Source organism: Gossypium raimondii, chromosome 1, assembly GCF_025698545.1.
Source record: "Gossypium raimondii isolate GPD5lz chromosome 1, ASM2569854v1, whole genome shotgun sequence".
Classification (NCBI taxonomy): Eukaryota; Viridiplantae; Streptophyta; class Magnoliopsida; order Malvales; family Malvaceae; genus Gossypium; species Gossypium raimondii.
In genome coordinates, this window is record NC_068565.1 from 51,428,946 (window position 1) to 51,455,279 (window position 26,334).

At 31.6% G+C, this 26,334-nt stretch overlaps 3 protein-coding genes and 1 pseudogene across 3 annotated transcripts; 2 read left to right on the forward strand and 2 right to left on the reverse strand.

The window, feature by feature from the left end:
- Positions 1-814: 814 nt before the first annotated feature.
- LOC105786483 (organelle RRM domain-containing protein 2, mitochondrial) lies at positions 815-2,602 on the forward strand. Its single transcript, XM_012612938.2, has 4 exons — positions 815-1,027; positions 1,117-1,185; positions 1,870-1,982; positions 2,162-2,602. The coding sequence occupies exons 1-4, from the start codon at positions 895-897 to the stop codon at positions 2,216-2,218; spliced, it is 372 nt and encodes a 123-aa protein (XP_012468392.1). The 5' UTR covers positions 815-894; the 3' UTR covers positions 2,219-2,602.
- A 2,911-nt stretch (positions 2,603-5,513) lies between these two features.
- On the forward strand, positions 5,514-7,156 carry LOC105787122 (beta-glucosidase 44-like; annotated as a pseudogene).
- A 1,914-nt stretch (positions 7,157-9,070) lies between these two features.
- On the reverse strand, positions 9,071-11,504 carry LOC105786482 (probable proteasome inhibitor). The gene is made up of 9 exons (XM_012612937.2): positions 11,156-11,504; positions 10,901-11,072; positions 10,640-10,789; positions 10,460-10,543; positions 9,870-9,947; positions 9,735-9,766; positions 9,593-9,656; positions 9,424-9,501; positions 9,071-9,321 (listed from the first exon to the last, which is right to left on the reverse strand). The coding sequence occupies exons 1-9, from the start codon at positions 11,328-11,330 to the stop codon at positions 9,249-9,251; spliced, it is 906 nt and encodes a 301-aa protein (XP_012468391.1). The 5' UTR covers positions 11,331-11,504; the 3' UTR covers positions 9,071-9,248.
- Positions 11,505-18,255: 6,751 nt separating this feature from the next.
- On the reverse strand, positions 18,256-20,050 carry LOC105786481 (aldehyde oxidase GLOX). The gene has a single exon (XM_012612936.2). The coding sequence runs from the start codon at positions 20,009-20,011 to the stop codon at positions 18,404-18,406; it is 1,608 nt and encodes a 535-aa protein (XP_012468390.1). The 5' UTR covers positions 20,012-20,050; the 3' UTR covers positions 18,256-18,403.
- Between the last annotated feature and the right edge of the window lie 6,284 nt (positions 20,051-26,334).

The window sequence follows — 26,334 nt, forward strand, 5'->3', positions numbered from 1 at the left end:
TTTTGAATAGTTTAATGACCATTTTGTAACCTTTTGAAATTCAGTGATTAAAGCGTAAACTTACTAATAATTTAATGACATTAAATGTAGCTTACCATTTATCTAATGGTTAATGAATGGTTAAAATATGTCATAGATACATGTAGTTTACCCATCGAATTTTCATAAATTTACAATGCATCAAGAAAGGAATTGGGAACTAAAACGACATCACTTCGATTTTGAGGTAAAATTTTTTAATAAGGGTAAACTACTAAAAGAGTTACTTTTGTTTGCCTCGGGTTACATTTTAGTCACTTACGTTATCGCGTTATAACATTTTAGTTATTGAGTCGTTAATCTCTATTAACGGTGTAATGATAAGCTGACGTGACATGTTAAATCATCGTTTCGAACAAAAATTTTAGGTTAATTTAAACAATCAGTTCCCATATTTTTTCATTTTGAGTAATTTGATTTTTTTCATTTATGTTTTTTTAACTTTCCTTTTTTTTTTCCTTTCTCTTCTACTTCTCCATCTGTTTTCCTCCCTTCTAAATTTCTTTTAACATAGTTTTTTTATGTTTTCCATTTGCTAAAACCAGTCCCTATACTTTTATTTTTTAAACAATTTAATTTTTTAGAGTGAGACGAGCTTGTGGACTAATTTTTCTTGAAATTAATGGCTCAATGACTAAAATGTTACAACGCGATAACATAAGTGACTAAAACATAATATTTCAAACATAAGTGACTAAAATATAACCAGAGGTAAAAAAAAATAACTATTTTAATAGCGGTGAAGTTTAATTTAAGTGTTTAGGGTTTTTCAATTTAATTTCTACAACTTGTTTTTTTTCTGTTGCATCTCAAAGGTCAAATCATTTGGATCTGGGTTTTCGCATAGAGAAAAAAATGGCTTGGAGAAGTGGAAATTTGCGTCGATTTTTGTCAACAACTTCGTCATTATTTGATCGGCCCTTATCTGCCGCTAAAGCAGCTCGGGTTACTGAACAAATTCCACCTTCAACGACCCTTTTTGTCTCTGGTAATCTTTTTTGCTATGTTAATTCATCGAAAAACTATCTTTGCATTCCAATCATTATTCTTAAGATGGGGATTTTTTTTTTTTTGCAGGTCTTAGCGGAAGAACTACAAACCAGAAACTTCGTGAAGCTTTTGCTAATTTTGGTGATGTTATTCAAGGTAATCTTTGTTTCGAATAAATTTGAATATTTGGATTTGGGTTTGGATTTCATTTGTTGCATATATTATGAAAAGAATTAATTGAGATTCAATATGATTATATATTTGAAATTTTTGAAGATATGTATTAAATCCATTTTTAAGTGTTTTATCATATAATTCACATATTTTTTTTAATGCAAATCCATTTTTCCAATCATCAGATTAGTATGAAGTGTAAAAGTAGTACTAATTTTGCCTCCTCTACTCATAAAATGGTCAAATTAATTCATGTAGTTTAAATTTCATACATTTCTACGGATAAAAATTGGTCTCTGAATGTTAGCACAAGGTTCGCACATGTCACTAATTTACTGATTGTTCCATCATATGTGTCAGTTTTTTACTCTACAAATGGATGAAATTCTTGACAGAACAGCTCCTTTATCTAATGTATAGGAATTAATTTGCCCTTTTTTTAGTACAGGGCAAAATGCAATTTAACTTCTAGTAGAGGGCATTTAATGTATTTTTACCTAGTATTAAGACTAAAGCTCAATAAACTATAGTTGGTCTAAGATTTGAACCTTAATATAATCCGTTTCGAAGAGCAATAATATGATGTTTGTAGTGATTTAGTTCAACTGAGCTCTTACCTTACAAGTTTTTCTCTGTTTCGGTTTTTGGTTTGGTTGTGTTTTATAGCTAAAGTGGTTACGGATCGCTCTTCTCTTTCTAGTCACTCCAAAGGCTATGGATTTGTGAGGTATTCTAATTTAGAAGATGCAGAAAAGGGAATGGAAGGAATGGATGGGCAGGTATGTCTGTTTTTTTTTTCGGAGTGCTATCATCATCTTTAGAGACAACAACATCGGATTCTGTTTTGTTTATTGGAACTGTTGGTGGTCATGTTTCCGGTTTTTAGTTAACAACTTCATTCCTGTAGATGTCAAATAACTTCCATGGAATATCTTTGTTATGTTTTTTGCCACTGCAGTTTCTTGATGGAAGGGTGATATTCACAGAGTATGCAAAACCTAAAGATACCCTTTGACAGTCGACCAATCAGCTACCACCTCATGATGATAAATCAAACACATGATAAATCAAATTATGTTGTAAATTTTGCATTACCCTGTTTCTTATTAATGATTAGTAAGATAAGGTGGAGGTGCAGACATAAATTCAGGAGACTTCATCTCTTTTAGAGTTGCACTTGCGAGTTCAAGTAGTGTGTGGAGAATTGGGTGATTCTTAGTTGCTGCATGATGGGCTCATTCTTTATAAAGGTTGAATGTGTTGCAAAATCTAGACCATGCAAAGTATGGTTCATAAGATATATTATCTGTACATTCGTTGGTTTTACCTTTCAGATGCACATTCATTGTAATGGGATTAACTTACTATCGGTTATAAAGAGATAGACACAATTTGGTCATTGTTAGTTCAAAAGCCTCCTACGGGTTTTTCTCAGAGAATAATCTACTATAAATCAACTTGGGTTAAACTCTGTTATTAGTCATTGTACTTTGCAAAAGTTGTGGATTTAGTCGTTACATTTTAATTTGGTTATTGTTAGCTCTACTATTAGTCAAATGATAATTGTTAATTTTATAAAGTTATATTATTTTCAAAAATCTGATACAATAAATATATTATTATATGTGTAATGTCATGTCAGTTTGTTATTTTCACATTACTCATGAAAAAATTAGTTAACAGATTAACGACTGGCATTTGTGTCAAAACTAAATTGTCAAAATTTGAAAAGTATAAGAACTTGGAATGATTCAATTGAAGAATATGAAATTTGTAATCGAGTGAAATTTGTAATTTGTGGCATGAAGGCAGGAATCACTCCACAAGCAAATTTGTATCACTACGATTTGCCACTAGCACTTCAAGAAAAGTATCTAGATTTGCTAGATAGACAAGCTATGTAAGTTCAAGGACAATTAATATTTTTCTTAGAGAAAGGGTAATGTTTGAGAAAATTTGATTAAATTGTTGAAAAAATTACTATGTTTTGAATTTTGTTCCGCTTTTGCAAAATTACTTCAATTGCACCCTCACTGGTTTTATACATTTAGATATTTAGACTACTAGTCCAAAAACTTCACGAATTTAATTGCACTTGAGTTGCGTCTTTCTATTTTGATCAATTTATTCCATATCTATATTTCTCAATAGATTTATTCAAGATCCTCATTTTATTTCATTATTTTAATAATAATAGTGCATGCAGAATCATTGTCGACCACTTTTATTATTCAGTTCCTCATTTTCTTGAAATATAACTTATCGAGATCTCCTATTTTCACTATTTTAATCTTAAGTTACAGGTACTTGAATCTCTTCTGGAGTTTTACTTATTAGTTATGTCTTGAATCTCTTCTGGAGTTTTACTTATTAGTTATGTCTTGAGTCTCTTCTAAAGCACCCACCTCCACTATATGACCATCTAAAAGAATTTTCATCTTCGGAACCGATCAATCTATTATTTATTCTAACTGATTGTCCTACTGAGACTTTTGATTCAAATTAAAATATTAACTTGGTTATTCTCATTAATTTTGTAAATACATCTGATAGTTAACTTGTAATGAGTTATCATTATTGAACTTCTGGTTCAAATTACTCTCCTCTAACTCCTTACAAGTTATTATTTCTCTCCCCCTAATGTCGGAAAAACTATCGAATCAAAATTGTAATCACAAATCATGTCATAATTGAATCTCGAATACATTCAAAACATCTAATAATATAAAGAAACTTGTAATTAATATATATTCCCAACTTTCTTTGAGGATTCACTCATCTTTGTGCGTTGTAGTGGAGCAATTGAAACATATACGCACATACAAAAATTTAAAGATGAGAAATATTTAGCTCTTGACCAAAAACCAATTGTAATGGGGAGTTATAACTTATTGGCTTGATGCATACAACACATAAATCAACATAATCTCATGTTGAAATAAGAAGTTTAGTTCTCATAAGTAATGATTTAGACATTAATCAGAGGTGTTTAATAAATAATTTCTCTAAATCATTATGCGCAAACTTTTACAAAAGTTTTTCAAACTCAATCAATAAAAGATTGAGATATAAAATCATTAGTATTAGCAAGATGAGTTGTCTTAATTGCATGATCTGAAATTAATTATTTAAACAAGCAATCTTGCAAATGACAAGTTGCAAATTGATAACACATATGTGATTATTTTGTAAATGCATCTACCAAAATCATATAATATTAAAAGCATCCACATGGTGGATGAATGGGCCCATATTAGTTTCAGAAATGCAAGACATTAAATCTCAACTTTAGCTAGTGAGTTTCTAATAATGAATTTTCATTGAGAACAAGCAACATATGAGAATTCTTTTAAATTAAAAAACCTTCTGGTTCTTTAATGATGCCCATATGAATTTTTAATTAATTTTCGCATCATATATGATCCAGGATGGTCTAACTGGTCACACTAAGTAGCAAATGCATTTGTATCAATAAACTTCTGATTTACTTTAACATATGTTTCAATTATACTAAATTGTAACAAATTAATAATTTTACTATCATTCATTTTACTTTGTATCCACATATAAGTGCTATTGTGACATTTACTACTAGAAATGTCTAAATCAATGTGAATATTATAATGTCACTAAGTCAACAAAATAAATAAAATTTCCAAACAAATTATATGCAATATTCGCCAGGGAATATGCCAAAATCTTCAAATATCTAAAAAAATTCAACTTTAAGCGCATCCAATCGTAACAAGCTTTAGATAGAATTATCATATTTTATTGCTCATAAATAAATCTTTCATAGTCAAATATTTTGCTTTCAACCCCTTAATGGGAATGATGACAAAAGAATATCACAAAGATTATAAAATAAATATAAATTAATAACTCAATCCTCTCTTTTCATCCTTTCAAAATAGATGTTTATAACAATAGTGATTCATATGAAATATAATATTTTCCTCATTCATATTCTCAATATAAGATCCAATATAAATATCTTTTAAAACCAATGGATTAACCATCACAAGATACTAATATATTAGTTTTTCTAGAGCTTTCGACTAATTTTATACTACCAAATATTGGAATAATATTGGTTTTTATTTTCTTTTATGCTTGCATTCACTTCGGGGAATGCAATAGATTTACTAGGACGAACTTATAAACGTCCCAATAGATTCTTTATTTCATAATCACTATCGCAGACATGCGTGGATTTCAAATCAAATTCTATCTATTCATGTTATCATAATTAGTCTCCAATTATAATAAACATGATATAATAAATAAATCATAGTAAAATATACCTGAAGACCTAAGTGGTTAAAGGCTATATGATTACCCATTATGTGGATTTTTGTTTCAAGACATTTGGTGATAGAGTTAAAACCTGGATGACATTCAATGAACCAAGAGTGGTTGTTGCCCTTGGTTTCGATAATGGCATCAATCCTCCTAATAGATGTTCAAAGCAATTTGGAAATTGCACTAATGGAAACTCTGCCACTGAGCCTTATATTGCAGCACATCATTTGATTTTAAGTCACGCTGAAGCTGTTGAAAGATATCGCGAAAAATATCAAGTGCTCATTTCAAAATTTTGGTTTTTAATCGATTTATGTTGATATATAATCTAATATACTTATTTGAATGAAATTGATGAGCTTTCTTTTACAGGCTAAAGAGAATGGAAGAATTGATATTTTCTTGGATTTTGTTTGGTATGAACCATTAACAAGATCTAAAGCTGACTACTATGCTGCACAAAGAGCAAAAGACTTTCATGTTGGATGGTAAAATCTTTAATAAATAGACAAATTAGTCATTATATATGATTGTTGATGCATTTTTGAAAATGTAACAAATAGAACATTTATAATCCAAAAGCCGCAAAATATATAACATGTCCTTGTTGCTATAGCTTCATTTTCTTGCAAAAATTCATATCCAAAACATATTGTTATTGAAGAATAATCTTTAAAATTATTGTGAATTTGATTTTGTAGGTTTTGGCACCCTCTTGTTTATGGAAAATATCCAAGAACTATGCAAAAAATTGTGAGAGAAAGGCTTTCGAAATTCACCAAAAGTGAAGTGGAGAAAGTGAAAAATTCCTTTGATATACTTTGTCTAAACCATTATACTTCTTACCACATATATGACCCACATCGACCTCCATCCAATGTGACTGATTACCAACAGGATTGGAATGTTGGTTTTGTTTGTACTTCTTCATCCTTTATTTTTTCCACCAACACACTTTTTTATTATTACCATAATATAAATTTACTAATTTATTTTTGCATGTAACAGATGAACGCAATGGAGTGCCAATTGATCAAGTAATTATTACATCAATTATGTCAATTTTTTCAAACTAGTATTATTTTTTTACTATAAAAAGTATATGTTTATATGAAGTTCCATGGGGTATGTACAAATGTTAATACTAATGCCCAAGAAATGCAGGCTCACTCGAAATGGTTATACGAAGTTCCATGGGGTATGTACAAAGCTGTCACATATGTCAAAGAACGTTATGGAAGTCCTAATATAATTCTCTCTGAAAGGTGAGGCATCAAATCTTTCAATTCCAATAAGATCTTTCTGTTTATCCTTTTATATTTACTTAAAGCAACTCTATTCAAATCTTATTTTGTTTTATTAATTAATGGTAGGAATGGATGATCCTGACAACCTTACATTTCCTAAATCGTTGCACGATAGCAATAGAGTGAACTTTTATAAAAGCTACTTGAAGGATTTGAAAAGAGCAATGGATGATGGGGCCAATATTACTGGATACTTTGCTTGGTCAATTCTTGTCAATTTCGAATGATTATTAGGATATACCTCAAGATTTTGTTTAGTTTATGTCGATTGCAATGATTTCAAGAGATATCTCAAGCTATTAGCATATTGGTTCAAACAAATACTTAAAAGAAAGAATTCTTAGGATTACATTAAGTTTATTTCTTAGGGTTTTAATGTCATTTTAGGTTTTCCTATGGTACTTTTGGTTTTAGCTCTTTGTTTAGAATAATTTGTAATCTAAAATAATTATTTTAGAAATCATAAATAAAAATTTTGGTTTCAAAAATTATGAAAAAAAGCCTCTTCAAAATTTAAATAATTCAGCAAACTCCCATGGGCGAAGAGACTGATTGCAGCACCATGATATAGCCACCATCGAGTCTGACCCAACAATCAGATTCTTCTTAGACACCCAAGCATTTAGCCACCATCGAGTCTGACCCAACAATCAGATTCTTCTTAGACACCCAGGCATTTTTTATAGCTGCCAGTTCAGCAAAGTTACAGTCCACCTCATGAAAGGAGCTTTCCATTATCGTCTCTAAGTACACCCCCACAACCTGCTCTTTTCGGGTTCCCTCTCGAAGCTCCGTCCACATTAAATTTGGGACTACCCGCATCAGGAGGAATCCAGGCAGCACTCAAACTGTTAGTCCTCGAAATAGATGGAGCAATGCATGACCAAGAGCAGTCCCACCAATTTGCAACCGAGAAATCATGGCTCCCGAAAGCAGCTTTCGCCAAAATAAAGCGCGAAGCTTCACTAAAAACCAAATCTCCTCGGAAGAAATAGTTTTCTTACGAAAGATTATATCATTTCGAGCCATAAGAACATGGTTGGTAGACTCTATTTCGCAGCAACACCATGGACATAAGCAAATAGAACAATCAAGAACCATACCTCGGCGGATCAGAAACTCTTTCGAAGGAATCCTGTCCAACATAGCCATCCACAAAAAAACATTGCACCTTTGGAGGTATCTTCAAATTCCATACGAATTTCAATCTATTATTACCACCCGAATCTGCAATATTCGATGACAACTGATACAATTTATGGACCGTGAACCGCCCCGATGTCTCATGCTTTCTTATCAAAGAGTCCATTTTTCTGTCATTTTGGAAATTTTATCCTTCAATGCAACAAGTAGAGACTTTTCTCATTCCAGCAAACTCCTATGGAACATCCTGTCCCACTGATCATGCACCAAAGAAGAGTCAATGATATAATCCGCTACTCCCGCACATTTATCCTTTGCAAGTCGAAACAGACGGGGAAAGCAATTCCATAACGGTTTATCTCTACACCAGCTTCCTGCACTGAAGTTGCCATAGACTTACTCCCATGCCTCAGCTTCCTGACTGGCAACGGTGCTGCAGATGTTCCATCGCGAGCATGTTGTTTGGGTGCTCAAGCTATTGCTTACAAAGCACAGACCAAAGACAACCGACGGGCTATATGCGAGTGCCCTGTTAATGCATTAGCAAATATTGGCACATCTGACTCCTTTACAGCGCGGATACCTTTAATTGCTACCCAATGCTGTGTTAATGTTTCTCTTCCCCCAATTACCGGCGACAGATTATTTAATTTAATTTAATTTAATTTATATTGAATTTTACTTATATTTCATATGGTAATTTTATTGCAAGTGTTTGACTTGAATTCATCATGATTGAGTTATTACCATTAATATATATTAGTAACTCTAAACTTAATCATCAAGCCGGGTTTAAACTTAAGTACAAAAATTAATAAACGAGCTTAATTGAGCTTGAGCTCAAAAAAAAATGTTCAATCAAGCTCAAGTCAAGTATTGAGCTCCGAATTTCAAGTTAAGCTTGACCGTATTTGAGCTTGATTCAGCTTGATTACACCTCAACCCATAGCTTCTCAACTTCTCTCAACACATAAATCAAAAGAAAAACACGCTTAAACACACATGAACTCGCATCCTCATCCTCCTAATTGTTGTAAGAGCAATGAAATACTTTTAAGATATAAGTAAAAAGCTCAACATAGATAAGGGCAATGGACGAACATAAAAAGGGAGAGTTACAAAAGCAATTAACATACTATTCAATTTACTGTATATTTGTTATCAAATAAAAAGCACTATTAACATGCTTAATATATTCTTTTAAGTACAATCTTTAGATCCTTCACTTACATTTAACAGAACAGTAAAAGATATCAAACTCGTGGATAAACCAAAATGACCCTAAATTCTAATCTATATAAAATCCCCACCTCCAAAATGCTCTAGGTCCGGATGAGTACCACCACCGGGCCTCCGTGGCGGATTTCTGCAAGAAAAGGCAATTAGGTATCATGTTATTGCTTATATCATAATAAGTTAGAAATCAACTCGATGGATCGAAAACAGCAATTAGCAAGTTCCAATGTACCTGATAAATCGATTAGGCTCAAAACCAGGAACACCAGGTGGACCATATGGATCAAAACGCGCACCAGGAGGAACACCCCTGTTTCAAACAAATCCATCCAAAATAAAATCTTTATACTAAGTAAGCAGTGCCAACACAAACACAGTAATGAAGATAGATAAGAGCTCACGGTTGTGCGCCAGGGAAACCGTGATCTCCACTGAGTCCACCGAACCAACGAGGATCATTTGGTCCTGTTCCCACATTATAACAACATGAATTCAAAGGGTTTTACGTGAATATGCACACTTACAAGTTGAAATGTTGCATACCTAGAAGCATATCACCGCCACCGAAATCACCCCTGAAAACCATTTAACAAATGAAAACACACTCAAGTCAGAAACTAAAACCAACCGGCTAACCAACGGTGATTGCTAATACACTGATTTGGAATGAAAGTGTACCTGGTAGGATACATTCCAGCACCAGGCCCAGGAAACAAATCACTACCACCTACCGGATTAACGGGAGGAATAACTACCCTGAAAGCAAGTTTCACAATTTTGATGTTCATATGAGCTACTAGAAGGAAGATAATGGATAGACGAGGACAGTTAATCTGACTCATAACATGGGAAAAAAACCCTCTAAACATCTAAAACAAAATCTATTGCATTCGTAATCAGAGGAATCATGGATTTGTTGTTCCAATATACTACTGTAAACAGCTTGTTCTCTTAAGGAATGTAAACCAAAATGACAGAAGTTACTACCAAGTCTTGCTTAAATCGGGAAATCTTACATGTACCTAAACATTGTCAACAAACATAATCTACAAGTTGGTCAATGAATATCATGCATTATCGAAACTTGGTTACCCATACAAACATGAAAGTTTAACCTTGCGAGCTCAGTAATGAAGTTCCAAAAAGGCAACTAAGAAATCAAAAAACATAAAGAAAGAACAAAAACAATTATCTACAAACTGGATTAAACCAAAATTGAAAAGTTAAAAGAACAAAAAAGAATGTGAAAAAGAAAATGCAAAAGATACCCTGAAGGATGAGGCTGAGGGCCTGTTGGTTCATTTATTCTAACACCATCACCGTTCACATTGCGCCTTGACCCTGTTTCTAAGCTACAAAACACGAAACGAACAAGGTACATAAAATGGAAAATAAAATCATTCATTCCTAGAGAATTCTAAAAGACTAAAGTTAGATCAATTAATTACCCAGATGGATTGCTTGATGAACCCGAAGTCGAAACCGGACCATATAACTTGGATATAACTTCTTTATCCAAATTACTCACCAACTTATCTAAATTCTTATACTGTGCAGAGTAATTTCCATTTCCATTCTCCCCAACATAGTTATTAATACTGAAAATAACCATACAAATCCCCAAAGAAAAACATTAAATTTAAACAAATTATGCAAAAATTCAGCTAAAAGAGATACAAAAAAGAAAAAAAAGGGAAAAGATAAATTACTCTATTTCAAGATGAACAGGCTGAGAACTTCCATGAGCTAAAGCATCAACAAGCAATTTCCCATTCATTAAAAGACATTTAACCAACACTTTATTCGACCCTTTCTCAGGATTTGCATAAACAAACGCGTAATGATCCTCAAATTGGTTCCAATTATCGATTCCCACTTCATCTTCAAAAAAAGAAAATACCATTTTCTCAGGAAAATAAAAGAATGATATAGCAACAATCAAGAGGGGAAAAGATGAGGAATACCAGTAGATGGCGAGGAGATAACGTTTTCGGCTAAAGCGTTAGGACCGACGGCGGTAAGGACAAAACCCGATGAAAGAAAAGCGGCGTGAACGGCAAAAGCGATCTTGTCGGTGTCGTTTCTAAAGGAAGGTCTCGCCGCTCTAATGACTGCCATTACTGATCTCTCGTTCGACATATTGAAGAAAAAAAATTGGTTTTTGATCGATTACAAAATTTGGGTGTCTGATAAGTGATCAAATGAGTTAGTAGAATAATGAAAGGTTCGAGATTTTTGAGTGTCCGTAGAGGTTCTATAGTGAAGTTAACTTATGCTGCAAGCAGAGATATGAAAGGTGAACTAAAGCTGTGGATTTGGGCTTGAATTTTAGTTATTTGGGGCTTAGGGTTATATAGGTTTGAGGTTTGGGTTATTTTTTTAAACTACCCCCAACATTATTAACTAAATAAGTTTACGTTTTGATCTTATAATTTTAAAAAATTATAAAATGGTTACATAATTATTCGAAAATATTCATTTGAATTGTTGAAGTATCAGAAAACTGTTTTGATTTTGATTCACAGTTTTATGATGTTTATTTCGTATAAATTTGCCTAGAACTACCCATAGTCATTCCCTAACTCATAAATAGGAAGATAATACACTTCAACGCACTCAAACCACGTCCTCCTATATTGGCAACAATACGCATGCCAATCGAGTTAAGACTCAATCGACAAGTCTTTAAAGTTTTGAATATTTATATTTCAACATTTCAACCAAAGTCTAATTTATTATTTATATTATTTTTTTTATAAATATATTTGTTATATAAGTTTGTTTTCCCCTACATAATGAGTGTGCCATGATATAATAGAATTTTAACCAATTTGAATCTATTTATTTTTCAATCTTGCCTAACTTAACTATAAAATTGGATAAATCAATCAATTACGACCCAAACTTGAGAATCTACCCCAATCAACCAGAACCCAGACCCATTTAACTTGATTTGATCGTAAAATCATTTCAACTCATATCCAAATTCACTCAAATTGAAAATTGACCTGAACCAACTCACTCAAAATAATTCAAACCTCATATGATCAATCCGAAAAACTTTACCCCCAAACTTAAATAATCCATATTCAAAACATCTCAAATCCAACACTAATCCAAATCACCCAAATTAATCCAACCATTCGAAGGTTTATATCAATTTTTTTTTACTGTAATATCTCTGCAAATTGGCAAACTTGGGAGTAAATTAATTACAAAACTTAGGGTGGGTTTGGATGGGCGATTGGGTGCGGTGCGGTGCGTTTAGCCTACTTTTTGTCTCACGCTACAGTGTTGCTACAGTATCTAATCTCACTGCCACTGTTGTTTTTACACTAACTGCAAGTAAACGCACCGCCCATCCAAACTCACTCTTAGTAATATATGGCACTAATGTTAACAATGGGTCAAGACCCTTCATCAATCAATGGTCAAAAACAATAATCATTAGATAATCAGCATTAATGTTAAATAATTAGTAATCCATTTCCTATTTGCTATATTTTTTTATATTTTTATATAATTAATATTTTAATAATTTAACCGTCATATTTTATGTAACACTCTCTAACCCCAAATCGTCGCCGAAACAAGGTTACGGGACATTACCGAACATATCAGACAACTTACGAATAATTCATAAATAAAATAACATTCGTAATTTAATTTAATAACAAAATCCATATAATAGACTCTCAAAGCCCAAAACATATATATATATATAAAAAAACCGGAACTTGTTCAAATATTTCTTTTTTTTTTTGAAAAATTTCGATAACATTTCTACTTATTTTTACATAAAACCCCCTGCAATTAAAACCATATCATTTCCAAACATAACCAATTCAACCAATTCATTTCACATTCTCATTTTCTATTCTAAATACCTTCTAATCAAACTCAATCAACTTAATATCAATTTAAATTTATCAATGTACTAATTAAATTGAAATGGAAAAACTTCTTTCATTAAAATTCTTAGACTTATAATACTAAAATTTTTAACTATTTATATTCAAAACATAATAACATTTATACACATCCTATGTACATGCCACATCACCAAAATTTGCTGAAGTCGGGTCTGGTTTTGGATGCTGGTTCAGTACTTGACTTCTACAACCTGCGCACGGAAACAACCATACGCTGAGTATTTCATACTCAATGGTATTACTATAAATTAAACAACTTGATAATAATAAAATTTCAAACATCGACCATAAGCTTTATAAATCACTTAAACTAAATATACATATTTATATATCACTTCATAAATCTTAAATTCATATATATATATATATATATATATATTACATACTAATTCAATTCATAATTTAACCCATACATTCTTTCTCATACTTTTCAATAGTGCCAAATCAATCCATTTCATTTCAATATTCATAATTAAACCCTAATTTAAGGCTTTTTATAACTTAATCTCAACTATGTTTTTATCTATTCTAACTAGAAATTCTATCAACTAAACCCTAATTTAACAATTTGTTCAAAATGAATCATGTTCAAAAACTTATGAACTTCCATAACCTCCACTTTGTTTTAAAGCTTCTAAAACATCAAAATTAAGAGAAAAGAGCTAAATTTAGCTTACCAATTAAACTTGAAGCTTTAAAACCTCAATTTTCCTTTTTTCTTTCTTTTCTTTTGTTTTACTTACTTTACTTTATTTCTTTTATTATAACTAATAATATTAATAATATATTATTATAAAAAATCTTTTACTTATTATTATTTTTATTACAAGTATACCTATATAATTATTACTATTACACTTGTCTTTAATTTTTACCATACATTTGTTATCTATTTAGTTTATTTAATATAATATAATATAATATAATTAATATAATATATTATATTATATAAAACATAAAAATCTAAGATTTTATCACTTCTGTCTCATTTCTTGTTAATGGCTTAATTACCATTTTAATCTTTTTATTTTCTATTAATCTATAATTCAACTTTTACCCTAATTCAATTTAATCCTTTTTTCTAATTTCTCTTAATTAAACTAAATTCACCCAATTAATACCTAATTAAGCACTCAACTAAACTCATAATTACTTCAAATAAATTTTTTTACGACTCAGTTTACTAAGACGGAGGTCCGATAATGTATTTTTTCGATGCTTGTAAATTTTAGGTCATTATATTTTATATTCCATTCATATAAATTTGATGTAAATTAAATTATTTGATTTATACAAAACACTTATTGCCACTATTAAATATTAATATATATACAATATTTTAGATTGATCTAATAGAGATATTAGATCGATTGAAAATTTAAATACATAATAGGAAGTGTAATTATATTGATAAACATATGTAATTCACTTAGTGATTTCACTTTGATGAATCTCTGATTTGTGTCTTCGAGTGGCTCTTACATAGCAAAAAACGGCCACCAAGAAAGTGGTGGCAAGACCTCCGAGGATCACACCACCGCCGGCGATGGATTTGTCCATGGAATGATGTTGATGTTTTTGAAGGTGAACGGCGGCTTGTCCTTCAAAACCACCCATGTTTTCTCCATTGTTTGCTTCAATGGTGGTGGAGGGGCTTACTCCGCCACTATGGGGCGGCGCTTGTAATGGGCTAGAAACTGGTGGTTCATGCTTTCCAAGTCTCCTTATCGTGGGTGTCGATGCTGGTGGATGGAGCTTGGTTTCACCATTTTCAGTAGTGGCCACTGCCATGGAAGCATTGAACAACAACACCAAGCAAAGAAGAAAACACCAAGCCATTTTTTAGGGTCTGGTTTTGGCCCTTTGAGGGTAGGTTTGGGTGTTTATATTTACACACACACACATACATATATATATAGATATAGATATATAGATATATACACGCAAGTGAAGAACAGCTTGAGTTAATTGAAATGCATCATCCATGGGATCTGATGAAGCTTCCTGTTGCAGGATTCCAAGCATTAATTATCACAGTTTCTTTAATCTCTGTTGAGAAAAATACACGTGACGTGCATGGATTCGGATGTTAAAAAAATGCAACTAAGACTTCAATTAAGACCCTCGGATTTATTTTTTTTAATTACATCCTCAAACTATTAATATTATATCAATTAGGTCTTTTCATTATTGAAATTATTAATTTAATCATTAAATGACACGTAAAATCTTAAGTGATATAATTTAAAATAAAATTTTAAAGAAAAGTAAAATGTCATCTTATAACTTTTAAAATTAAAACTAGAAATAAAGTAAAATCGAAAAAGAGAGTGTCAAGAATAGTTTTTTTCTTTTTACAACGTCTATTTTACAATACTAATTTCTCATTCGGTTTTTATTTTAAATTATGTCACATAAGACCTAACATCTCATTTAATGGTTAAATTAATGATTTTAATAACGGAAGAGCCTTATTGATATAATATCGATAATTTGAAGATGTAATTAGAATATTTTAAAATTTGAAGATTAATTTAAAATGAAGGTCGTAGATTAAGGATGTTTGATACAATTAAATCCTTGTATATATAGTTATATGTTGAATACAAGTGCGTTAAATAACCAAATTTAAAGATGATTTAGTGCAACTACGAGAGTAGCTCCTACCTTAATCAGTGGTCAAGGATTCGATCCTTACTCTGGGTATAGAATAGTTTTGAAGCTCATGATTAACGCCTACCCACTTTAGTGTGATTACAAAATACGAAAAATTAATCATTGAAAAAGGCAGTGCAATTAACTTAAACAAAATTAATTTCAACTTGGAACTTGTAACCTAACTTAGCGGTAAGATGCTCCAAAAACTTGAGACAATGCATTAAATTAGCAGTACTAACGAAGTGCATAAAATAATATTAGCAACTTTAGCATGGGGTTTCCACGAGAGAGATTTAGAAGTAGAGATATATTTGGAAAAGGTTGGTAATGTCAGTTTATGAGCTTGCATTAGGTTGCTAATCCATAGTTAATCCAACATTATTTGCTGGAGATCCTGTGCCAGCTCTTTGCATGGTGTTGGTCAAGTCCCAATGGCCCGACAACTTCCTTATTTACACCTCAGTTGATATTAAAAAAATAAATTTAATCTTTAATGTTTAGGATTAAATTAATAAAATGGGTAAACATTAAGGACTAATTTTGTTATTATACCAGGTCATGTCAGCATTTTGTTTGGTGATCAAACTGACTAAAATTGATAACTTATCTCACAAAAGTTATTAAAGTAACAAATTTGTGAAATGAGTGGTCAAAATAAAATAAAAAAACACGAGTAAACTCGAGTGACTAAATAGGTAATTTACCTTAAATCTAGACTCAAATTGCAATTCTTTTGTCCTAAAAGAAAATGATTAAAGAAGTCCTTTTTCATAACTATCAAATATAGATTTATTAATGACTAATCTTTGTCCTACAAAATGTCTAAGCTAAGTTAAGCTAAGTACTCTTTTTGAAACATTATTAGTGGCTATTGGGAGGGTGGGGTCTTTTACCAGATGTAGGCACCATTTGCCAAAATAAGCAAGGACTTAGCAAAAAAGGGAATTTTCAATTTTTTTTTTCGACTGAATTATAAGAGAAGGGTAAAGTCTTAATTGCAATGCGATTAACGCGACTCGAACTCAAACTACACTTGAAACGGTGAACGCCCTGATCATCAAACTAACACGAATTCAAATAATTTATTTTTTTATTCACTCCTTTTTTAACCAAAAAAAATATAATCTTTAGGGAAAAGTATAATCTAAAAGATTTCCAAAAGTGATTAATAAATTTGATCAAGCTCATAATTCAAAATAACTTAAACTTTACTCTTTATTCTTCACTAATCCTACCCATAATTATTATTTTTAAATAATAAATATAAATATAAATATAAATTATTTTAATAAAAAGTAGGTGACAAACTAAAAAATATGTATAAATAATTAATAAAGTGAAAAGAAATTATTCAATTATGATGTTGGAAAAATTATGAAAAATGCCAATAATCATAAAAAGCTCATGCCACCAATAAAGGATAGATATTGTGGTAACATTGTTGTAAAGAAAAATACAAACTACGAATATATATATTATAAAGCGAATATAAATGATACCCAAAAATGAAAAAAATTAAATTACTTATATAACCTTACCATTTTACTTTTTTTTATAATAAATTGATTTGTTTATTTTTTTCCTCCACTTAAATTAGTGTTTAAGTAAGCACTAGCTTCTAATGGCACATACGTTATATATGATTTTATGCGTTTAATATTTAGTAAAATTTTTAAATATTAAATTTTAATTACAATAATTAACGAAAAATAATATTTATTATTTAAATTATTGAATATAATTAAAATATTTTAATTAATCAATTCAAACATTATAATAGAAAATTTTCCAATCATAATTAAAGCATTTTTAATATATTCAATATGCAATAAATTTACACAATTAATGCAAAGTAACATTATTTAAAACAATAATTAATTAACATAATTAACTCTAACATCAATTAAGTGATAATTAATATACTTAATATTCTATTAAATTAATAACTCTATTTTATATTAATAAAATTAGCACAGTTATTTTACCAAAAATACCACTTCTTTTTTACATCAATTTTTAAATAATAATTTTAATTTTAATTTTAATTGTAATTGCAATAGTTTTTTCCTATATTTTATGCTTAGGTTCGATTCAAGTAATAACTCTATTTTAAAATTATCACAATTTTTAACTAATAATTGTGAATTAAATTATAATTATTTTTAAATGTGTAATGATCACAACTTCTATTTTATTTCTCTTTTTTATTTTTTAAATGCGATTTTAATAATATGATGAAAATAAAAAGTATTCTCGTCAGTTCAATTTCTGCTATAAAATAGTATATTTGTTTATAAATTAATTGAATTTTGTCGATTAAGTCTTAGCTTGATTAACATGGACATTGTTATCAATACAAAAGGATGTGAGTTCGATTGCGCTGAAATGTATTATCCTCCTATTTATGAGTTGGGAAGAACTATGGGTAGTTCTAGGTATTGTGTAAAAAAAAGATATGATCGAAATTAAAAAAATTTAATTGAATTTTTGTTGAATTTAAATTAATTGAAAATTTCAATATAGAGAAAAAGTTGATAAAATTGCAAGATTTTTTGCAATATTGGTCATGAATTTTTTTTTTAACCAGTAAAGCAAAAAAAATGTTTTTAAAAAATTAAACAATTAAGGAACCAAATGAACCCAACGTGCGACACTTGGCACGCCCTGGTTAACTGCAAAAGCCATATAATAACCCGGCGGAGCAACCGCTCCATTAGGCGGCGCCGTACACTTAATCCTATACCGACCGTCTACCGGAACCGATGGTGTAACGGTAAGTTTGACCAACCGTTGACCCTGCGAAAACGAATGTGTAGCGAATGGCGCATTCCCGAAATTAACCTCGACAACGCCGACAACCGGCAGCGGCACCGTCACGAAAACGTCAAACGCCTCACCGTAACGTACGGTTTCGGGTATCCCTTCAATTATGGGTCGGATATTAGCCCGATCCAAAGATAAATACTCCGGCGAAAATGCTTCAAGCCTTAACTCCGTCGGGAATTCGGCGGCGAAATTATACAAATAATGCGGGTTACTACCCGCTAATAAAACCCGACCATCGGGTAACAAATTAGCAGTTGAATGATACATTCGAGGAACCGTACCTGGGTTTAAAGTCATAAACCGTAAACCGATAGGTTGATCGGGTCGGTAAAGAACCGGATTCAAACATGGGTTTGAACCCATTTCGAAACCTTGGGTACCCGATTGAGCTCCATTAATGATCAATACATCACCGGTAGGAAGCATTACCATATCTCCCATAACCCGCCCGAATGGCATATCTTCCATTTCCCAAACCGGGTTCTGATCCGTCGCAATAATACGACCACAACTACCGTGAGCCGGTGTGTCCGTACTCCTTTCTATAAAAGCTCCATATTCAGCTCCGCCGCAGATAAGAATCACCGCTGTTTTGAAATCGCCGTCGAGTGCTAACATTACCGATGATCCTGCCGATGGGTAATTCCGGGGACCACCTAATAATTCTGGGTATTCATGAATTACTTTATTGTCTTCATGATCATACATTACAGCTTTGTTATTAGCGAAAATGAAAAGGTGACTATTGGGAAGAAGATGAACGTAAGGGTATAAATTATCCATTTGATTATCTTCTACTTCAGCTAAGAACTTCAGTTCGACGGCGCCGTTTTGGGTTTTTGTCGGTGGGTAATATTCGACGGTGTTTGTTCCTCTGCCGCCGACGATAATCACCGTTCCGTCCGGTAATATTTGGTTCGTTGCATACCACCTTCCGTTTATCAGCTCCACGTCTTTAAGCTCAACCCAATCACAAAACCGGTCCGGTTCACACGGTTCGAATTTTCGTATCTTTTTAAACCCGTCTAAATCTCCTCCGGTTTGTAAAAGCGTCCCGTCGGGTAAGAACTGTCCCGATGAGCACCACGTGTCGGTGAGGATCATCAACGGTCGGATTTCATTTGTTTGTAAATCGAAGACGACGGAGTGAGCGTAACAATCCTTTTTTAAAACGTCGTCGTGTCGGTCGTAACGACAGTGTCCTTTCGGTAGCATTTTTCTCGACGGACCGATGTTGGTTCTGTCTAAAAGAACAACCGTGTTGAAACGTGTCACCGCCGTATGCATGGAAGCTACACCGGCGTTTGAGACGAGTAGTTCCCACGAGCCTGGAAGCTGAGCGTGGACTGTTGATAGAGTAATGAAAATTAGAAGCCAGGGATGAGAAGAAAAAGAGGTCTCCATTACAAAGAAAAGAGAAAGACAATGGAGGATAATAGAGTTACAAAAAGACACTACTTTTAAAGCAAAAAAATCAAGATAAATGAGTAAATATAAGCCGTTGATAATGAAAGAATCAAAATGATCGTAAGGTAATCTGAGAAAATCAGAAGAAAAAAAAAAGTCTTACTACTTGAATTTCTAATTTTAACTCTTCGTCTATTAATTACAAAATTATTTAATCATTTAATTTATTTATAATTATCTGATATTCGACTCACAAACACTTATCATTACTGTTCAAATCAAATTTATAATAGGTTCAATTTGATTATCCGCATAATCAAAAGGGATCATAGATCACCACTTATTCACCTGGTTAACACCATTAGAATTAGGCTCGAAAGAGAGACAAAATGGTAGAGAGAATTTCTCTACCAATAGAAGATTCAAGGTTCGAGTCTTGATATTGTATTTTGAAGGAGCAAAGGCCTTACTTACACCTTTTAATCTGCTTTTGCTGACATGTAAATTTATTATTAGTTGGATTTAAGAGTTTAGAGATAGTAAAAAGTGGGTTTTTATCGGTAAGATGTTGGGTATAAATATGTATTAATACAAGTATGATTAAATTTTTTCATATATTTGGCGAATTTTTAGAAGTATAGCGAGTCAAAAACTTTTTTTTGAGAGGGCCAATATTGAATTATAAATTTCAAGGGTTAAAATACAATTTAACTTCTTAAGGGATCAAACTATAATTTGATATTTTTTTGAGAGGTTAGAGACCTTGCATACAAGCACAAATGGACTTGGTCCTCAAAAATGGTAGATTTGACTTTGCTCCTTAAATTTTTATGAAATTATATGTTAGCATAATGATAAAATTACACTTTGACCCATTCAATAATTTATGATTCGCCTCCGAGCCCCTAAAGCAAATTTTTAAAATGACCCAATGTTGGAACTTGTGAAAGTATGCCTCGCATTTCAATCAAAACAGTGTATGACGCCACGACGAGCAGCTAACGTCACAATAAGTAAAAAGTCCTCATCCTGACAACCAAACGCCACATCACGACGTGGCGGCGTGTTCCTCAAGTTTCTCGGCTTTTTTTCTCTCAGTTAAACTCTGTTTTATATTTTCCACTTAAACTTTGATTAACCTTGGGCTATTCTGGTCATAAATGCTACGAATTTCAGCCTATAGATAGTCCTTAGTTACTCTAGGTTTTAAATACAACAACATAAATATTTAGGTTGAGAGAATTTTGTTCTTTTTTTTTAAGGGTTTTTTTCGAGGTTTCGGGTTTTGTTTTGATTCTCTCCTTCTCTTGTACTCTTCTAATTATAATGAAATCTCCTTTTGCCCGTGATTTTTTATCCTCTTTTGAAGAATTTTTTCACCTTAAATTTGTGTGTTTATCTTTTCAGTCTCTTAATTATTTTTCTTGGTCAGTACACACGGGTTAATTCCCTACAAAATTCAATGAACAACAAAAATATGTCATCTTCAAGTAGACAAGGATGGTGACAATAGAGTTTTTGTTGTTTCCATTATTTTCACATGGAATTTTTTACACAGAATGTTCCATGAATTTTATAATTGAAAGATTTATAAACATATACTGTATTCTTGTTTGATTCTTTTGGTCATTTTAGAAGAAGACGACGCCCAAATGACAACCTGGCTATTTTCTAGCCAATTAAGACTACCTTATCTAATTCACATGGTATAATCACATATGGCTGCAGTCGGTGACAACCCCTTGTGCCTAATTAGGTGTACTCATTGTTAGGGTTCATAATTGTCTCTATTCAATTTAAAATCTTTAACAGGTAGCTAATGACCAGCTCTTCAAGTTTTAATAGTTTTTGTTGTTGTGAGAAATATGATAGCTACTCGTATTATGTATAAGTTGTAGAATTATTTAGGTCATTTTTAGTCTCTCTGTCTTTTAAATTTTATAATTTCAGTCATGATTAAACAGTAGCTATTCAGTTCATTGAGTTAAGTTCTGTTATTTCCAAGATTTGATGCGGTAAATATATATGATAGGTGTAATGTCACATCAGTTTGTTGTTTTCACATATATTACTCGTTAAAAAAGTTAGTTAATAGATTAACTATAGTTATTTGTGTCAAAATTGAAATTTCGAAATTCGAAAAGTATAGAAACTAAAAATGATCCAATTTGAGAACATGGAGTAAATAATCTACAACTTTACACATAATACAAGACTAATAACGTAATTTAACAAAACGGATTTAACTGCTATCGTTCGGATCAAAACTGAAATTTCAAAACCCGAATAACATAAATACAAAAATTTACCAATCCAAAAGGCATAGAGACTAAAATTGATCAAATAAAAACTTAAAGACTCAATCCACAATTTAGTAAGACATAGGAACTAATGGTAGAACGATATGATATTTAGGGCTTCCTATATTGTATATTTTTTTGACACAAAGCTTAGAATTACCCGACCATAGTCCCTTCTCAATCCATAAATAGAAGGATAATGCATTTCAGTGCACTTAAACCCAAGTTCTCCTACATTGGCAACAATCTCATGCTAATCAAGTTAAGACTTAGGGTGGGTTTGGATGGACGGTGTGTTTACCTGCGGTTAGTGTAAAAATAACGGTGGCGGTGAGATTAGATACTGTAGCGATACTGTAGCGTGAGACAAAAAGTAAGCTAAACGCACTGCACCGCAATCAATCGCCCATCCAAACCCACCCTTAATCGGCATTCGAATATTGCATATTAAATATGTGTTAGTATGCATTACTTAAACTAAACCCGAAGTTGATAAGTCGATTATAGATTATTTGAAGAGAGGAATATTTTGGTACATCATGTTGATTTTTTTATTCTCCAATTACACCCATAGTTTTATTTTATTTTATTTTTAAAGGAAAAAAGAACACAAGACTTTTATTCCAATAGCTTTCTATACAATGGGGAAAAAGAAAAAGGTATACGTAAAGACAATATGATATAGGCGAACTTAAAGTCGTGAAAGTGAAGCAAAAATGAGTGAGAATGATTGGTAATATTACAATATATATATGTAAAAGTAAGAGTTGTAGGAATCATATCCATGGCAGGGATAGGGTTTGAGTGGACATGGTTTTGCTGGAAAAGGTGATAAAATTCAGGGACTCGACTTGCTTCGAAGAAGTTAGTGAGGATTATTTGGGATGTTTGTCTTTTGACTTTGTAAAGAGATTAAATTGGAGGCGAGATTCACCGAGCAAGAACGTCTTGTTAGATAGGATCAAATTAAATCAAATCGAAATTCATCGGTTCATATCAAATTCTATTTCATTGATTCAAACCATTTTGGTTGATGGGTTTTTAATTAAATAATAATATTTTTTTTTTTTTACTTTTGAATTGAAAATCGAATCAAGTTGAATACATCTAAATACTAATCAACCCTAATTTAATAAAATTGAACTATATACTATAGTTAAAATATTCCTTATTTGACTTTTTTCGATTTTGTTTTGTTGATAGTTTGGAGCTTATCTATAGGCCTATTCAAAGGGGTTACTCACCCAAGCTTAAAGCTTGATCTAATAATCGAGAGGATTTAGACAAAAATATTAGGTTCAGAAATGAACTTAAACAAAAAAAATTATACCCATTTAAAATATGAGTTGAACTTGGACTTTAACATTTAAAACCCAAATTTGACCTAGCCCGACTCTTTCTTCATATTGTAAGAAATTATAAAATTTATTTTGAAAAGTGGATGCAAGAGGAAGCGGTGTGGATTCTTTTTTTCTTTTGGACAATGCTATGGCATGGTTATGGTAATTATTTGCCTTGCCCCACCTCGTTTCACTATATGAAATTATCATTTTACCATTGCATATATATATATATATATATATATATATATAACTATTAAAATGGTAAATGGTAATAAAGTATTATAGAATAAAATTCATATATTTTATGTTTAAATATTACTTGACTTTAAAAAAATTGAAAAAAATTAAATTGAAGTGGAACGGGGTAGGGCAAGTATGGATGCGTCTAAAATCCATTGAGGTGATAGTGGTTTCAATATTATACATCCATAGCAAAGCGAGACGAGTGATAGAGTAAAGTGTACCAACTGTGAAACAATGATGAATTTAACAACATCCATCTTGCCACCACTTTATTACCATCCGTAATTATCCAACCCTATCCATGAACACCTTAACCAACATATGGGCTCATAACTTGTCATTAGAATTTTGTAGCCTAGCTGATCAATGGTGACCGGTTCTAGTCTTTCATGGCCACATGGGTCAGTTGAAAAACCCAACCTAAAAGTAGACTAAGTCCAAACCTACTAGGCCCAACTAGATAGATTGGGTTAGGTAGATGATTTACTTTTTAAATAAGTCCTTATATTTTTTTATTTTTAATTAAATAAGTCCTATTTTGTTTTTTTATTCATAAAAACCCTTAATTTTAACTACAAGTAAAAATACCTTTGGAGAAACCTTAATTATTTAAAACAATTTTAATTTTAATTAAAAATTAATGATTTTTTAATAAAAATAAAATAATATGATCTTTTAAAAATGATTTAGGTGAACAAAGTGTACTAATTCAAGGACTTATTTAATATATTAGCATTATGAAATACATACAAATAGCCAATCTTGTTGGAACAAAATTGGACTCAGGAAATGCAGCTGCTGGGGGAGTTATTCGGGATGAGAATGGAGATTGGATCTTTGGTTAGAGCTCGACTTTTTATGCCGCACTTTGGGGCATTTTGGAGGGTCTCATGGTTATCCAACGAAGAGGTCATGACATAGTAACAATCCAATAGGATAGTTTGGAGGTTATTTAAGCTATTCAAGGAAGCATTTCCTCCACATCGAACTCAACCTTGATTAGACGAATTCAGAGTATTCTATCACAAGAGAAACAATGGTCCTTACGTTACATCCCTAGAGAACAAAACCAAGTGGTTGATTGCTTAGTCAAACAAGCCTTGCTAAAAGAAAAGATGATTTGCAGATTTTTGATCTCCCTCCCATTATGGTCTGAGCCTTTCTCGAAATGGACAAGACAAGAGCTTTTTATCTTTTCAGAATATTATGTTGTAATTAGTTTGCTTATGTTTTTATTTCACCAAAAAAAAATACATAGGTCAGTCCCCAGTAGAGGTGTCCATGGGCCGGGCCCAGAAAAAAATTTCGGCCTACCTCCTAGGCCCGGGCCTAGCCCCGCCCAAATTATGAGCCTGAAATTTTGTCTAGGCCCGACCCAAGAATAAAATCTTAAGCCCGAGCCCGGCCAGACCCGGCCTATTTTTTAATAAACACCAAAAAATAATTTTAAAAATAAAAAAATTAAAATAAAAGTATTTTAAAATTAATAAATAAAAATAAAAAATATATTTTTATTAAATTCGGGCCGATCTGGGCTGGGCCAAAAAAGTGGTGCCCGAACACTCCCATATTTCGGGCGGGCCGCCAGGCCCATGGACACACTAGTGCTCAAACAGGGGTATTAAGCCTACTTTTGAGCAAACCGAATAATAAACCCAAAAATAAGAATCTGCCCAACTCCAAGATTAAAAAAAAAATGTGGCTTAAAATCCAAATAAAACCCTTAAATTGAATTCATTATTAATAATTTCATATGTATATTCATAATTTTAAGCTTAATTACTATATTGTATCTTACTATAAGCAAAAAAAAAGAAGTATAATTCCTGGTAAAATTTAAGTTTAATCACTTTATTTTAAAGTTACAAATTAATTCAATGGTAAAATTTCATTTTCCCGAACCAACAAGTCGTTGCAAGAAGTGGAAATAATTTTTTCTCTAATTGTTTTGACAAAGTTTAAATCTTGAAATCGATATTATTGAGAGGACTTTACTTGAATACCATCCGACCCGAAGAGGACTAGGTTTAAACCAACTTAAACCATACATATATCGAATTTCTTTTTTAAGACAAAACATGTACATATATGGATGCGAATTAATCAATAATTATATACTTAATGTTTTGAAAGGCTTAAAATTAAAGGTAAATTACCAAAATAGTCACTTACGTTATCGTGTTGTAACATTTTAGTCATTGAGCTGTTAATTGCTGTTAACGGTGTAATAATAAGCTGACGTGGCACATTAAATCATCATTTCAAACAAAAATTTTAGGTTAAATTCTACAATTGGTCCCTATATTTTTTTATTTTGAGCAATTTATTTTTTTCTTTTATGTTCTTTTAACTTTCCTTTTTTTTTTCCATTCTATTCTACTTCTCCTCCTGTTTTCCTCATTTCTTTATTTCTTTTAGCATAGTTTTCTATGTT